The sequence below is a fragment of the Podarcis raffonei genome, chromosome 13, assembly GCF_027172205.1.
Source record: "Podarcis raffonei isolate rPodRaf1 chromosome 13, rPodRaf1.pri, whole genome shotgun sequence".
NCBI lineage: Eukaryota > Metazoa > Chordata > Lepidosauria > Squamata > Lacertidae > Podarcis > Podarcis raffonei.
In genome coordinates this window covers 26,233,213-26,250,040 of record NC_070614.1, presented here as the reverse complement: position 1 = coordinate 26,250,040, position 16,828 = coordinate 26,233,213, and the positions used below count along the sequence as shown (strand labels likewise).

The 16,828-nt window shown below is 45.4% G+C and overlaps 1 protein-coding gene across 3 annotated transcripts in view; it reads right to left on the bottom strand.

Annotated features, from left to right (window-relative positions):
* Positions 1-1,579: 1,579 nt before the first annotated feature.
* The window catches only part of LOC128400751 (collagen alpha-1(XV) chain-like), a 49,248-nt gene continuing 33,999 nt past the window's right edge, over positions 1,580-16,828 (bottom strand). For 2 of the 3 annotated variants that reach the window (XM_053363207.1, XM_053363205.1), the window contains exons 14-26: positions 15,571-15,597; positions 15,331-15,399; positions 14,207-14,251; positions 13,204-13,284; positions 11,830-11,871; positions 11,045-11,072; positions 10,375-10,427; positions 8,505-8,639; positions 8,016-8,078; positions 7,372-7,440; positions 6,255-6,449; positions 5,855-5,970; positions 1,580-5,056 (exon numbers count right to left, since the gene is read on the bottom strand). In XM_053363207.1, the coding sequence (XP_053219182.1) occupies positions 4,861-5,056; positions 5,855-5,970; positions 6,255-6,449; positions 7,372-7,440; positions 8,016-8,078; positions 8,505-8,639; positions 10,375-10,427; positions 11,045-11,072; positions 11,830-11,871; positions 13,204-13,284; positions 14,207-14,251; positions 15,331-15,399; positions 15,571-15,597 (1,119 nt within the window). In that variant the 3' untranslated portion in view covers positions 1,580-4,860. The remainder of the gene's footprint in view (positions 5,057-5,854; positions 5,971-6,254; positions 6,450-7,371; positions 7,441-8,015; positions 8,079-8,504; positions 8,640-10,374; positions 10,428-11,044; positions 11,073-11,829; positions 11,872-13,203; positions 13,285-14,206; positions 14,252-15,330; positions 15,400-15,570; positions 15,598-16,828) is intronic. The other variant, XM_053363206.1, reaches the window with a different exon arrangement.

Genomic DNA, 16,828 nt, shown 5'->3' with positions numbered 1-16,828 from the left:
ATGAACCCGACGCCAGGGCGATGGATTGAATTGCACATTGTGTTTTGTAGGCGCTTGTTAAAAGTTATCGTTCTTCTTCGTTAATCGTTTGTTAGATGTTTGCTGGCACTCAACATGTAACAGTGCAATGATTTTTCCCGTTTTCTCCCTCATGCATTTAAGTCAGTGTGGCGTAGAACTTATAATAGAACCTGACTTGGGCCACAGTTACCTGAGGCGAACCACAAAATGGCGCCCCCCCACCTCAAGGGAAGAAGGGGGGAAGGCGGAAAATGGAGGGAGGAGACGAGCAGTGCCTCCTATTGACCAAAAGGGAACTGTAGAAGCGCATGGATCTTCATTGAGTGCGCCACAGCAGCAGTGGGTGATGCATTTCTTGGAGGCTGAATCTGGTGCTTCTGTGGATCCTGCTGTCTGAGGCGGTTGCCTCACCTTGCCTCATGGATGGGTCGGCCCTGGCCCGTTATTGCCTTTAGGCCTAACTTGCTGAACACCATACATATAATCTTAAAGCAAATCATTCCCACCATCATCGTGACTTATGTAATGATGGACGTTTCCATGTCATTCTGAAGTCAGTTACAGTTTTTCCCAGCTCCTTATTCACCAGTAAAGTTTGAAGCAGCCTTATTGTTAAACTTGGTAGGAAACTAAAGGTGCACCCCAAAATTTCCTTTGTATGATGTGTCTTGGTGACTGGGAAGCTGCCCCGTTGACCTCACCGAAGAAATCCTCTCCATTCAAAACCACTGTAGTTTTTGTTTTGGAAACGCTCATTGATGTGTGGTGACCAAAAAATGAGTAACTCCGGGTACGCTAAGCTTTGGGTCATCACAGATGATACACACATGCATATCTCCATGAAACCATCCTCTAAGTTGCCTTCAACCTGTTCGAATTCAGGACCCCCCTTCAAGCCAAACATGCATTTGGGGACCCATTTCTTATGGCTTTTTTTGGCCATATATTTGCATGATGGTAACACTGCTGTTGTGACCCACCTTAGATCAGGCCATAACCTAATAGTGGGTCCTCCTGACCCACCAGTTCAAGACCACTGCTCTAGGAGATTTGTGTCTTGCCCAATGTTTTCTTCCTTTTGGTGTAAGACACTGGACTTGTCCACACTTTGCTTGTCTCATGCCTAGAAAACATGAGACCAAGTGGTTTTCTGTTTGCCCCACCACTTCCCCTGGGAAAACTCACTCTTTATAGCTGAATCAGAGGATACATCAATGTACGAAAAGCCCAATTGATGTGTGCTCTGATTCAGCAGTAAAGAGTGGGCTTTCCCAAGGCAAGTGTGGACAAGCCCACTGCCAAGCATGGCCCCTTCATGCCAATAATTTCTAAAATACATAGAAAATAAAGAATAAGAAACTGGAGGTATGCACACCCCTCAATAAGCTTTGGGCTACTACCAATACCCAGGAGAGACCCGGCTGTGAGACTCCACTGAACAGTATTTTTATGCTGTTTTATGGTTATGTTATGCTGATCAACTTTGTTTATTGTGCGCTATAAAAGTCCACTAGTAGTTGGATGCTGACAGTTGAAAAGACATGACACAGAAGCAAAAGAGAATGACAAACGAACAATTTTTATTTCACATCGGACCTTCTCCATCATGGAGCCTTATTACAGTGTGAAGAAACATGTCAAAAGATGGATGGAATTAAAAACCCCTCTAACCAACTAAGCTGTCCTTTAAAAAAAACTTGTTGAAAAATATATTGTGATAACATAAATTAACCTCCTTTGATATATTGTAAACAAATGTACACTCAGTAAAATGACTTAAAACAGGAGTGAGGAAACAAGGAATAGATTCAAAAGTTGAAGGTGAGAGGAAATAGGATTGTAGGGAGGAAATTACAGGACAATGAGGATCTGTTTTTCATAATAAAATAAGTAACTGCATTGCAACTAATCAAAGGGGGGGGGATTAAAGTGTTACACAAATGGCACCTTTCACCAGTTAAGTTTAATAGATGTAATGGAATGATTCCAGGTTTGCACCCATGGTGTTCAGAGTCCAGGACAAATGAATTCCACATTGCTAGAATGAGAACCTCGTGGCAATTAGGGAATTTTCTACATATATTGATCCTCTTGTCGCTCTTGAGAGTTTTTTGGGTGTAGCTGGATTATCTGATCCCAGTAGATCATAAAAAGCCTCTCATTCATTTCTTTATCATTGTCATAACTGATGTTCCATATGCTCAAATCAACCAATTTTGTTAGGTTTAGGGAAAGCTGGAGAAGGTTATTCAAAATAGCATCTTTATTAAACTGGAATCAGTTTTTAAAAAGAAACAAGCAACCAAACTTTCTCCCATGGGGGGGGGGCGCAGCATTTTGAAGTTAAAAGAACACTCTACCAACATTTCAGATCAAGAAGTGCAAGAACTTCTAATGTCATGTGTGATGGTGACTGTATGATAGGGTTGCCATATATTGAAGAGCAAAAAAGAGGGCAGCCTGAGCCACTGCCAACCTGAGCCGGGGAAAGAGACACATGGGTGCATGAGGCCTCTGCTGCTCCCTGTGTGCCTCTTTGCCCGGCTTGGGCTGGCAGCAGCTGTGGTGTGCAGAGCAGCTCAAGTCCAAGCTGCCCGAGCCTGAGCCCCCCAACTCAGACATTTCCTTTAAAATGTAAAAATCCACCTGGATTGGCATGTCCAGGTTTTCCCAGATGTATGACAACCCTACTGTATGGGTTTTCCTTACTAGTATTTGCGATATGTAACAGTGTAGTATCAGCCTTATAAACACAGTATAGGAACAGATCAAGCTGCCTAGAAAGGTTGCTGTTGCAGTTCTTTGGGCTGTTTTCAAGAGGATGCTCGACCTGCCAGAAATGCTTTGGTTGCAGGTCATTTTGCTAGTGCAGGAGTGTGCAGGAGCTGTCCCACAGATGTTAACACCTCCCTGCTGTAGAATTCAATAGTTCCAAAAATGTAAATGTGCCTGCAACCTAGATGCTGCCTTTTCTTCATGAGATCTATGTTTACCCATGGAGGAACACTGTGGGGGAAAAGCCACAACATTCCATAAAAATTCCTGTGCACAATACATCCCTTTTGCCACCTTTTTTTGCTAAGCAGAGAACAGGTTGTGAATCTCTGTGCACGCACATGTATCTCTGTGAGTGCGTGCACACAAATGCACGCACACAGACATATCTTCTGAGAGATTTACCTATGTGATGAAGTTGTAAAGAGGAGTGTGTGAATCTGAATTTATGATGTGGTTTATCTCCGTACATAATGGCATAAAGGTATTTTAAAAACCTAGATTCAAAGATTTGTTAGCTCTCACAGCTCCAACAGAACAGCACTTAAACCAGAGATATTTAGGACTCTGCACATGTCTGCTTTGCTTTAAGGACAGGTATGCTTTCCTTCCCCACCCCCACCCTCCTTCTAGTGTGGGTTTATGGCAAAATTGTCATGCCCATGCTTCTGTAGGCCTTTGGAATAGTTAGGGAATCTCTAATCAAAGTGTGTATGTAGTGTAATTTTCTACCTGCTTAGACTGTAACTTTGCGGTCTAAAGCAGCATTTTTATATATTCTGCCACTCCTGTTTTATACAAGGTGTGACCAGAAAGTAGGGTGAATCACCCCTGTATGCAATAATGGGAACTGCTGGATTCGCGGAGACATGTGGGAGGCATTCATCCATATTTCAGCTAACATATGTGCACGTGTCTCGGCATTTGTTAACAGGCCTACGTTCATGTGGTAGCGTTTAGTAGCTGTTAATAGTGCAGTGTGTTGTGATTGAAAATGGAGCAGAGAGTCAATATGAAATTCTGTTTCAAATTGGGTAGATCAGCATCAGAAACCCACAAAATGCTCACAATTGTGTACGAAGATGAAACTGTAACTTAAAAGACAGTGTATGAGTGGTTTAAGTGTTTCCGTGAAGGGCGGCAAACCATTGAAAATGACCCTCAGTCTGGCAGATTGTCAACGAGCAGAATGGCGGTAAATGTCGACAAAGTTTGTGCGTTATTGATGTGGGATTGGCGTTTGTCCGTCCGAATGATGGCGGAAGAATTGCATATTCCATGTGAAATCGTTACTGAGGTTACTGAGTTGTCCCATCCTCCAAATTCTTCTAATCTTGTCCCACCGGATTTCTTTCTTTTTCCAAAACTGAAATTTGCACTGAAAGGGCACAGATTTTTCAACATTTCACACTTCCAAGGTGCAAGGGAACTGAAAGCAGTAGGAAAAGAGGACTTCTCCAGACGTTTCCAACAGTTCTACTGTACTAATGTTGTCAATAGTGCATTGTATCAGAGGGGGGCTACTTTGAAGGCCTGTAAGGTATGTATGTTTGAATATTTCTCGCTGTCCAATTTCTGTGACCATTCACCGAATATTCCGGTCACACCTTGTATAATAAACCAAGCTTTCTTTGTTTCTTCATGTGAGAGCTTCTTGTGGGCATAAGGGTTAACACACATCCATAACAAGCACACGTCATAACTCCAGCAAAAGTTCCTAAACCTCTCAGCAGTGTGTATATGAACATACTGTACATGAGTGCTGGTGGTGCACATGTAAGTCCAGGTACACACATTGTAACAAAGCAGAAGCCCCTTTTGCACCTGCCTGTGTGAGCTGCTGATTCTACACATCAGCACACATGACAGCTTGCTGAGGTGCAGGTGATGCATGGTTTTCTTTCCTCTCAAACATTCTTTCCCAGCTGTGGTAGAAGGATGAGTACCTGCATTTTCCACCTCATGTGTCTTAAGGGTCAAAGGCTTATTTCATTCATCCTGATCCAGCCTTTGTAGCAACTGGCTCCTTCTGCTGTTCCTTGCTGATCTGAAGCTGCACTCATCTCAGAAGGCATTTTCCACGCACAGAACAATCAGGAAGTCTGAGCAGCTATGTGTGTCCGCTGTGAGGAACTTGCCTCCGGCTGGAGGTGAGGCAAGGCCTTTGGACTGGCTGGAGGCTGTTCGCCACTCCTGACAGTCTTGATTTTCGGCCTGGCCTCCCAGTTGTTTGACACCATGCCAGACTGCCTTTTGTCTCCTGAACATACAAACAGCAGGGACATACAAAAGTGGATAGCTGAAGTCAACTGCATGGCACAAAAAAGCACCAATCCTATCTTGTCTCAATCCATTATTCCCAAGGGCCAAACTAAACACAATGGCTGTGGCTGCATGTGTTTAAATGTGGAACTATCATCCCAATAGCAGAGAAAGAGGTTGGATCTGAATTTAACAGCAAAAGGGAAGCACAGCCCAGTGTTTCCTGCAGATTCCATTTACATCTCCCAGCAGCTCCTCTGCCCAGGTGTTTTTCATAGATAGGTGGAATCTACACACATATTTTAAAAACGCTGTGAAAATGCTTTTTTTAAAAAAAGTTTTGGAAAATATATTGAATGTGCCATAGCTCATGGTCGCCATCTAGTGTCACATTTGTGTATTGTACTTTACAGCACACTTAAAACGTTTTATTTGCAGCTGTATAGCTGAGTCCATGGTCATGGTTCCTTCCATTACTCGTGGTAAGTGGAGAAAAAAAGCACATGGAGAGACAAGCTGTGGAGCAGGGGAGGTATGCAATAGGCAAGATGTAGGTTCTGAACTCCTCACCTGTGTGCTTCAAAAACCTTCCCCAGAAATCTAATATGCTGGACCTCATTACCCATTAATTTGCCCCTTCTGGGCCTCCTGAATATTTTCCTCACCTAGATATTCCCCAATTAGGTACAGTCCCACTTATGGGGGAACTGGTGAATATAGTTTGGGATGCCTTGCTTGTACCTCCCATATGGTCACATAGCTCTACAGATGCTTTCTTTCCCCACATGTTACTCACCACATAGGATCTGTCATGACATTGCGCCCATTGAATGTGTAGATGGGGGACTTTGGTGAATTGAAACGAGCAGCACTACTGAAGAGGGAATTCCAACTCTTTGCCAGCAGCTGGCCCTGCAACAGAAACAATGCTTTTCAAGATAGAAAACAGTCAAAGAGGCTGTAGGCCCCACAACATTATTCTACAACCCAAGTGCCTCAGCCACAGCAGTGGAAGGCACAATAATCCTGCCCTTCCCAAAAACACAGGAGTGCCTGCTAGGGTCATCACTTATCCATGAGAATTAGTTGGGCAGTTGCTAGGCAAGCACCACATGCCTTTTTCATCAGGTACCAGTGCTCTCCTCAGAAAAAATGTCTGCATCAAATCAAGAATTCAACAGGATGTTGCTACTAGCCTTAAGGTTGACAATAGGCAGGTTCCTGTCAGTTTTCTTCACGATGGAGACTAGGCTTTGAGTGGATGATGACAGGAAGGCCCGGAAAGTTCCACGCAGCTTTGCCTCCTGTGACTGCCGATAGCACCGCAGGTCAACGCCACCAATCCCATTCATGCTACCAGTCAGGGGGATGTTGAGGGCCACTAGGCGGAGCTAGAAAAATTGAGGGATTTTAGTTAAACACCTGACACCTAAGGAGGACAACAGGGTGAAGTAGATCAACCAGAGCAGTGGTGTCAATCAACCAGTCAGGTTCTTGTTATGGCCTTGCCAGGTTTTGCACCATATCTTCAAGGGGGCCTCCAGAAAGAAGAGATTGGTACAGCAAGGTCTATAAAAAAAGGTAAAGGTAAAGGACCCCTGGATGGTTAAGTCCAGTCAAAGGCAACTATGGGGTTGTGGCGCTCATCTTGCTTTTCAGGCCGAGGGAGTAGGCGTTTGTCCACAGACAGCTTTCCGGGTCATGTGGCCAGCAGGACTAAACCACTTATGGCGAAACAGAACACCGTGACGGAAACTAGGAAACCAGAGTGCACAGAAATGCCATTTACCTTCCCGTCGCAGCAGTACCTATATATCTATAGTGGTACCTTGCTGTTAAATGGCTCGGCCCCCAAACAAATCAGCTCCTGAATGCTGCAAACCTGGAAGTGAGTGTTGCGGTTTGCGAACGTTTTTCGGAAGCCAAATGTCTGACGTGGCTTCCAATTGAGTGCAGGAAGCTCCTGCAGCCAATGAGAAGCTGCGCCTTGGTTTTCGAATGGTTTCGGGAGTCAAACAGACTTCTGGAACAGTTTAAGTTTGAGAACCACTGTACCTGCACTGGTATGACTTCAAACTGCTAGGTTGGCAGGAGCTGGGACAGAGCAACGGGAGTTCACCCTGTAGTGGGGATTTGAACTGTCGACCTTCTGATCGGCAAGCCCAAGAGGCTCAGTGGTTTAGACCACAGCGCCACCCGTGTCCCTCCCCACCCTAAATTCTTTGCCTGAGACAACACTCAAAAAGAAGAAGAAAAGGCAAGCTGTTGTGCCAGCAGCTTGACTGCCTTACACTCCTCTCCTGTTGAACTTACTGAAGGGATCCTTTGGGGGATGCTAGATGGTACAGTCTGGACGGTTGCTTGGCTTTTGTCGTTTTGGACCTAGGAATACAGGATACATGGTGAAACAAAACCATTTTTTAATGTGACTCAGCTTAAACTCAAATGCTGTGTCAACGAGCCCTTAGAATGCATGCACACATAAATAGCAGCAAAGTATTGCCACCCTCAGACACCACCTGCTCCTCCTACTAGCCAAGCACGGAGTGAAAGAGAACTAGGAAGGTGTTGAAGGTGCTAGCAGCAGCAGTGCATGCAGCCTGTTCCCAGTAAGAGTTTTCTGCCTGTCCGTAGCTGTGGTGGGGCAGTTGTTGAGAAGAATTAAATAGACCCGCTGAGGCTGGAGTAAGGAGTTGTTGGTGTGTAGACGAGGTGCTTTACAAATAGATTAAATTTATTACTCAAAGGGGTTTATATCACTTAATTTCATCATTACTTTATCCAGCAGTTAACTATGTTCTTCTGCAAGTGTGCCATCCAAATGGGTGTAATATTTTATGGGCTTTCGGTTTCTTTGCTCTCCCCACTTTCAGCCCTTTAACTTAAGCCAGAGCAAAACCCAGGAGACCTGCTGGACAGGCAATGGCAAAGCATTACAAGTTGGAAGAAGTCCACACCTGATTTCTGTCTGTAGACACCGAAGGGTCATCTCCAACCAGCAAAGACTCTGAATCCTCCAGCTGATCAAGAGACAATAGAAACATAACAGGGATAAGGCTGGACCGAAAGGTGTAAAAAAAAAGAGCATTTGTTCTCATGTGCGAAAAGTTTTTTTAAAACATGCCATCAGGGCAAGCATTGCCCAGGTAGCTCAAGCAAGCGAGCCACAAAAGCATAACTTAATCTCATCCTGATTTTTAAAAATAAAGAGAGCAGCTGAGCAGTCCTCTTGGATCAGGGCAAAGGGTCTAAACAGTCTAGGGAATCGTAGAGCAGTCCTACCTCCTGCTGATGCAATAAACCCACTACATCATCCCTGGTAAGTGGCTGCCCATTCTCCTGTTTCATATAGTGGCCAACCAGATGCTTTTGTATCAGATATTGAGCGAGTCTGAGTGCTGCACATCTACAGAGTCATGCACATCAGTGTCCCAGTGTTTTCCTACCAAAAGCCTGCTCCATCCCTTGGGGGTTCGGAAGAAAGCTTCATTCCCTTCACTGACGTAGACCAAGCTGCCTTCAGGAATGGAGGAGGCCGATTTGAACATCAGCTCTTTTGACTTGAAGATCCACGTGGAGTGCTGGAAAGTAAAGGAAGAGCAGCTGCCTTTATTAAAAGCACACTTACCCTCAACTGGTGGAAGGCTTTGCAATTCAGCGATCAAGAGACCTTTCGGTTAAGGCTGACCAGAGTTAAGGCTATCTTATGCTGCCTCTCAAGCTCCACAAAGCCAGGAAACCGGAAGCTGAGGCCGATGCTTTGAGAAACATGCTGCGACAACAGTTGTGCCACATCACAAGCTTAAAATTTGCTATCTGTGCCCCCACGTTTTTCTTTGGTCTCTCAGGCCTCAATGAAGTGCCTGGACCTGCAAAGATGCTCCACATTGTTTTGGCCCTGTAATGACTTATGAAACACCTGAGCCTTGCCATATTGCTACAGGAATCCTTCAGTGAGTAAACTGTTTATGCCTGGGTGGAGTGTCTGTGCTGTGCGTATTTCTGTGTATGGGCTGGGATGTGTGGGGTAGCAATGTGTGTGTGTTTTAGGATGTGTGTGGTTGTGGAATGTGCACATCATGTTCTTGGGGGATCTGTGTGGTGCTCACAGTAACTTATCAGGCTTCCAAATGCGACCACAGCCCAACGGCTGGTGTCTCCTAGTTGGTCCCACAACTAAACAACAGGCATTACACATCCTATTCGCTAGGTGGCTCCCTCTGCAAACACTGAAGAATGGTCCATGAATATTGCTTCAATATTTATACGGCACACACATCATATTATTTTGCCAACAGTGGCTATTATAGGCCTTAATGGGGCAATAAAACCATAATAACGTTTGAAGTGCTCCTCAGAACGTCATGAAACCAATGAAAACATGTCTTCAAGGAGCTTGAATTACTTCCATAGCTTCCCACCCAAAGTGGAAACAAATATATGACAAGATTGTATAAAAAATGGAGTAAAAGGGGTCAATGTGTCAATTTTCAGCACTTTTTAACTTACTGTATCATTGGCAATTTTCAGTGGATCATTTTGAAATTTGGCACAGGCCTAGATTTCATCAGGTAGATAATTTATGCCATGCTTTACATTTTTAGTTCAACTATTGTCATTTTGATAAGTTACAGAAGTTTTAGGTTTATACTAGCAAATTGTATTTGTTTGGTTTTTGCTACTGAACGAAAGGGGTGCTCCCGAGCCACTTCAGTGATCCTTAGATTATTATTGTAGAATCTAGTAGCTACTAACCTAACACTTAGCAGTTGTGTATTGTTTGAGCAGAATTTATAACTTTTGTTCCACCTGCAACCCCTGGCTTTCAGATAAGAAGCATGTTGTCTCAGGACAGAGAAAAACATTTCTCTGATAACTTAGAAATGAGATAGCTGAAGGAGATTTCATTGAGGGTGTGAAGAAATCCAGATTATTTGAAATGAATTTCTAAATCTCATGTGTAGAGGAGCTGGTGGTGGAGGAAAACAACAACAACAACAACAACAACAATTAATAGTAGTAATTTATTTGTACCCCACCCATCTGGGTGGGTTTTCCCAGCCACTCCGGGTGGCTCCCAACAGGAAAAATAGAATAAAACATCAAACATTAAAAACAGGGCTGCCTTCAGATGTATTCTAAAAGTCAGGTAGTTGTTTATTTCCTTGACATCTGGTGGGAGGGCGTTCCACAGGGCGGGCGCCACCACTGAGAAGGCCCTTTGCCTGGTTCCCTCTACATGTACTTGTTCAGCTCTTTACCCTGGACTAACTATTGAAGGGAGTATCAGAAAGGAGAAGAATGAAGGTGACATACCTTAAACCCATACTGGTTGTCATTGGAAGAATCCTTCAAAGACAGCCCATCATCTGCACAGCAGAAAAACGACAGAATGAACTATCCATCCACCATCCATCCCTTTGTGGCAGGAAGCAAATATTCCATCAACTGTACAAGAAAAACCTCACCCCACCCGCCCCCAAAGAGGAGAGTCTGTAAACAACATCCTGAAGTGCTGCATATTAATGGTTCTAAATTAGAATGGCTGGCAGACAACAATTCTTCCTTACTGACTTGGCAACACACTCACAGCTCAAATTCCAAGACCAGTGTGCTGCCAGTGGTGGCAAGGAAGACTGTGGGAAAACACCCAAACAGGGCACATTGCATACATTACCACAAGTTTCTCTTCCCTTGTAAAGGTGGTGAAGAAGGGACTGGCTAGGGCTAAACGTCTACTAGAAGTGTACATGCAAGTCCTGGGCTAATATTGTGTCATCCACAGGCTGCATTCAGCAAAGAACCGGTGGAACAACAGATTGCAGAGTCAGAGAAAAACCCTCTGCAGACTATATACTTGCGCCCCCCCAAAAGTGGCTGCCGGTTGGCCATATGCTGGATAGATATGCAAGCCACATCAAACCGCAGTAGAGCAGATACGCAAGAGAAGTCGCACATTATTAGCCAGAGAGAGAACGGCTCGCACCTGAATCCAAAGATGGGTCCTGGCTCAACTGGAAGAAAACAAAGAGCAGAGAGATGAGCACCACATTAGCCAAGTTATAGAGACGAATGGAGTGTGCAGAAAACACCTTGCCCAGTTTGGGGTGGGACTCAGTGAAAAATGGAATCAAAAGATTTTTAAATCGGCCTCCTTGCTGAGCAAGGGACCCTTAACCCACAGGGCTGCGTCTTATGTGTGGGGAGCTTCTACCAAGTTCAGGGGTCAGCAGCATTAATTTTGTCTGCAGGCCAGCACTGTCTGTTTACATACCGTCTGTTGTACCTAATCATTTCTGTAAATTTTGGTTGTGGTTCATCTTATGGTACTTTGTATTTTAAAACAAAATTTTTTTTTCCTTCCAGTAGCACCTTAAAGACCAACTAAGTTAGTTCTTGGTATGAGCTTTCGTGTGCATGCACACTTCTTGTTTTGACTATGGCAGACCAACATGGCTACCTATTTGTATTTTAAATTATTGCTGCTTTGAGAACTTTTCTTTATTTTGTAAAGAGCAATTAATTAATGAAATGTATTTGCCAATTATGTAATAAATACTAATACTACTAATATTTCAGCCAAGGCTGCTGCTACACCAGAACCAAACACTTCTGTTTGTTCCGCACAGGAAATATTCCTTTGGCCTGTCCTCTCATGCAACAGAGGCTTGGATTGCTGAACAATGCTTTTGGTGGAGCCTGGAGCTACTTGTCTTTGCAAGACGTATTAGAGAGCAGCAAAAAAGCAGCCATTTGGCCCTGCCAACTCACCGGTTGCTTGCAATGCCTCCTGGGTGGGGCAGGGATCACCCTCTGGAAATAGATGGGAGACGGGGGAAGGAAAAAACACAGGTTAAAGAGGAAAGGGGGATAGCTTTCAGTATTAGATACAAAATCCCACAAAGCAAGAAAAAGCCCATCCCATGTACCGTATTTTTTGCTCTATAACACGCACCTGACCATAACACGCACATCGTTTTTAGAGGAGGAAAACAAGGGAAAAAACATTCTGAATGAAACAGTGGATGTATCATTTTTGTGCTTCATGCTGTGGCCACAGACATGTGATCTGATGGTGAATTTGGGGTGACCCAATGCAAAAATCCTGAGAATTCCTGTGGATCCATGCTTTGTAACCACGTTTTTGCACCATTGCAGCCCCAGGCAACAGTGGGTGCGTGATTTTTCTGGTGCAGGCTGTAGCCATGGACATGCTATGTGATCTGATGGTGAATTTGGGGTGACCCAATGCCAAGATCCTGAGGATCCATGTGGATCCATGCTTTTTAACCACGTTTTTGCACCATTGCAGCCCCAGGCAACAGTGGGTGCGTGATTTTGGGGGGGCAGGCTGTAGCCATGGACATGCTATGTGATCTGATGGTGAATTTGGGGTGACCCAATGCAAAGATCCTGAGGATCCATGTGGATCTATGCTTTGTAACCACATTTTAAGTGGGGAGCGAAGGAAAAACAAAGAAGGGACATGAGAGGGGTGTGCAGAGAAGCAGCTGGCTAAGAATGCAGGAGAGGGATTTAACGGGAGGGAGGAAAGAAAGGCAAAAGTTTCCCCCCACCCAAGCCAGCCATCTCTCTCTCTCTCTCTCTCTCTCTCTCTCTCTCTCTCTCTCTCCCCCTCCCCCCTCTCTCTCCCTCCCCCCCCTCTCTCTCCCTCTCCCCCAGCAGCACCGGAGCACAGAGAGGAATTAGAAGGAACGACACTCTGCTTTCCCCTCTGCTTGCCTGGAGGGGAGGGGCTTTCCCTGCTCTTTGTTCCGTTTCAGCAAACACAGCAATGAAACAGAGGCGGGTGGGCAGTAAGACCCTGAGGCAGAATGCAGGAAAGCAGCCGCTTCCTCTTTTCAGGTTTCCCTTCTCCGTGAAGCGCAATTTGATTTTTGCCTGATTTTTCAGCTCCAGGGACCACACATTCGCTCAATAACACGCACAGACATTTCCCCTTCCTTTTTAGGAGAAAAAATCTGCGTGTTATAGAGGGAAAAATACGGTATGTGATGTTTAAAAAACAGCTGGAGACAGATCCCTAACTTTCCACAAGTCACTCTCTAAATACCATGTGGCTGCTCCATGTCCCCTAACAATGAGGTGGGATTTTTTGGGGGGGGGGGAATGAGGATCACTTACATTAAGGTAAATAACTCCCGGTGGTCCAGGAGGGCCTGGGGGCCCAGGCATGCCAGGATTTCCTGCGGGGCCTGGAGGACCCTAAAAGAAGCATGGAAGGGAACAGAGACACTGGGTGTTATCTGCATTCTGAAAGTGAACTTTGCAAACACCATTACATTTCACACCTTGACATCTGAATGGGCTGGCGAATAGCTTGCCTGCTTGCACAACTGTTTCTTGTGCAAGACTCAGGTGGACTCCAGTGCTCTAAGGAAGTCAGCCTGGGATCTTTGGTTCCATACAATGCTCATTTAGTCTGGGGTGGTGAGTGGGTGGGTGGAAACTGGGGCCAAGAGGTCAAATGCAGAGCCCTCTGGGGCTCTCTACCTGCATCCCATCACCAAGCCCTTCTCGAGTGCTTTTGCCTGGCTGGACTGTGCCTTGAACTGTGATTACGCCTCCTGCTAGCAGGACCAGCCTACCCATGAGGCAAGATGAAGCAGTCTCAGGGCAGCAAGCTCTGGGCAGCTGGGAGGGGCAGCAGATCTGGCCTCTGATGAGCACACCACTCATGATCTTCTCTCTCCCCCCCCCCGTACACTCGCAGCTGCATGCCAATGCGTGCATGCGACAGCGGGCGCATGCCAGGCAGGTGCGTGGTGGGTGCACAGCAGCATGCAAGCATGCAGCAGAGGGGACAGGGGCAGCAATTTGTGTTTTGCCTCTAGCGTCCTGGGCTGGCCCTGCCTGCTAGCCTGGATGGAGGGATGGTTTGTATGCTTGTGTGCTGAAACTTGTGACTTTTGCATGGCTGGAATGTTCAAAGGTAGGAGTCGCATCCATTGCTCCACCCACTTTTGCCTCTGGCCACACCCACCACATGGACCCCATAAGGCTGCCACGAGGGAAGCCAGCCCTCAAACTGAAAAAGGTTCCCTACTCCCAATTTAGGCAATTTTTTTTTAAAAAACAACCAAAACCAAACCAAGGTTTGTTGGAGAAGATGAAATGGCTGGCTTACACGGCTGGCAATCGAGCCATATATCTCAAGGTCTCCTTTGCCATTCTGGAGGAGGAGGAGAAGAAAAAGACGCCAACTCAATATCTTGATACTGCTCACGGGCACATCTTGCCCACCCATGTCATTTTTACTTAATACATAAGCCACACACCCCCTGCCTCTTTTCCTATTGACTGCAGAAATTCAGGATGTTTACACCCATGGCAGGTCACACTTTGGAACACAACCACCGTTAGCAAAGGCTGGGAGAGTCTCCTGACACTGCACTTTTGGCTCTTTCTATAAACTACTTTGAGGCTTTGTTACAGTCAACCGGCATATAAATCTTGTGACATGAAATAGTAAATAAATAAATTGGCCAGTAACGGTGACAACTTTTTTTTTTTACTAAGCCATGCCTAAATATTAATATTGGCATTGCTTTGGAACATGCATGTATCAATATAATGGAACTCTTGGGGATGAGAAGCAGTGGGACATGTTCAAGAATTGTTGGTTGATTTTTTGGGGTGTTTTTTCTACAACCTGTGTGCACCCTAAGAGGAGATCCTGGGGAAACGCCTCCTCCAATATGGCCCATGACATGGGTAGGCAAACTAAGGCCCGGGGGCCGGATGCGGCCCAATCGCCTTCTAAATCCGGCCTGGACGGTTCGGGAATCAGCATGTTTTTACATGAGTGGAATGTGTCCTTTTATTTAAAAGGCATCTCTGGGTTATTTGTGGGGCCTGCCTGGTGTTTTTACATGAGTAGAATGTGTGCTTTTATTTAAAAGGCATCTCTGGGTTATTTGTGGGGCATAGGAATTTGTTCACTCCCCCCCCACCAATATAGTCTGGTCCCCCACAAGGTCTGAGGGACAGTGGACCGGCCCCCTGCTGAAAAAGTTTGCTGACCCCTGGCTCATGACAATTCAGACTTGCACTAAAAGCCCACTAAAATACCTTTCACCCTACATTGGCTTCCGCCTTTGTTTTTTGTTCCTCCACAGACAAAGGCTTGTAGCAGATATCAAGCACAAATTTCCTCTTAGCTGATCCTTGGAGGAAACACTGCCCCGTGTACTCAGTGTTAAGACCACCAATCCTAAATGGCAGGGTGGGGGCAAACATATTTCAGTGTACCTCTTGGTAGGTAAAAGGTGTCCAGGAGTCCGAGTCAGCTTTTGTTGCTCCAGGGCAGTTGCAGCAATCCTGGGTAAGAAAACACAATGAAGGGCCTTAGAATGAGGAGAAGAAGAAGAAGAAGAAGAAGAAGAAGAAGAAGAAGAAGAAGAAGAAGAAGAAGAAGAAGAAGAGAAGGAGGAGGAAGAAGAATGCATCACAGTGCTTGAAGATGTGGGTCCTCTTTGCACAACTACGTACCCGTTCTCCGGGTTCTCCTTTTTCACCCTGCAAGAGGGAAGAAAAGAAACCAAACAGGAGGTCAAATTGCAAATCCCCATGACACACTTATAGGTACAGCCAGGAACACAGTGACAAGCCTATTCATAAGCTTAAGATATAACCAGGATCAGGAGCTCTCAAGTTAGGGAACGACACTCCTGGGGATGGTCCTTTCCCCACCACACCCAATTTCGGGAAGAAGACAGGGTGGCTCACCGACTCAAAGGACACTTCAATGAACATGTGGGCAGCACTGCCTGAAGCTGATGGTTTGTGAGGACTCTAAATCACCCCGTATTTAGAGTCTCTTGAACCTAGAGACTATTCACCTAGAGGCCTTTCTTCACAGCAGCTTCCCCTGGCCAGCGTACAAACTTGCGCTGCTGATTCTGTTCGGGGTGTGATGAGGCTAACCGGGTTATTAACTGCTGCTTTGTCCCCTAGGTTTCGTTGCAGCTCTTTGCTTCTGAAAAGATTGCAGGGGAATACATGGCTGGAGTAGTGAAAGGGCTTTTGCCACAACCCAGCAAAGCAGATCTAAAGTTGCAGGCAGCTTCCCTGCACCTTAAAAGTATGAACTCAGGAAGTCTGTGGCTTTGTAGTCAAACACACACAAACTTATACTGATACCCAAAAGTTCTTACGATTGGTGATTTTGCACTGCTCTTTGCAAGGAGAGAACTCTCCTTCCTTGGAGGTTTTTAAGCAGATGTTGGATGGCCACCTTGCATGTCTGCTTTAGCTGAGATTCCTGCATTGCAGGGGGTAGGACTAGATGACCCTCAGGGTCCCTTCCAGCTCTACAATTCCAGGATTAATCCACCATTAACTGATTAGATAGGCCCCTGTCTAGCATGAAACTAAGGGCTCAGCTATACTTCCTTTTGCACTGCACTTTCCAGGCACAGATCTGTGCTTTAGAACTCCATGTAGGAGCAGGGATTTTTTTTGTTCCACCACTTTCCCATTTTACAGCTGAATTGGAGGAGCAGGGATTTTTTTTTTTGTCCCGGCACTTTCCCATTTTGCAGCTGAATTGGAGCAAACCTTGCTGCGTTTTAAAGCACTAATGTGAACATACACAAGAGACAAGGCAGAAGCAGATGAAGGTGGAGTGAAAGGGAGAGAGAGTTGGGCAGAAATCCAAAGTTTGTAAGTACTAATTTTTGTTTTTAAAGAAAAATGTACACTTGGAGTCCCTCACCTCTGACTCACACCCGCTCTACTTTTGATACAA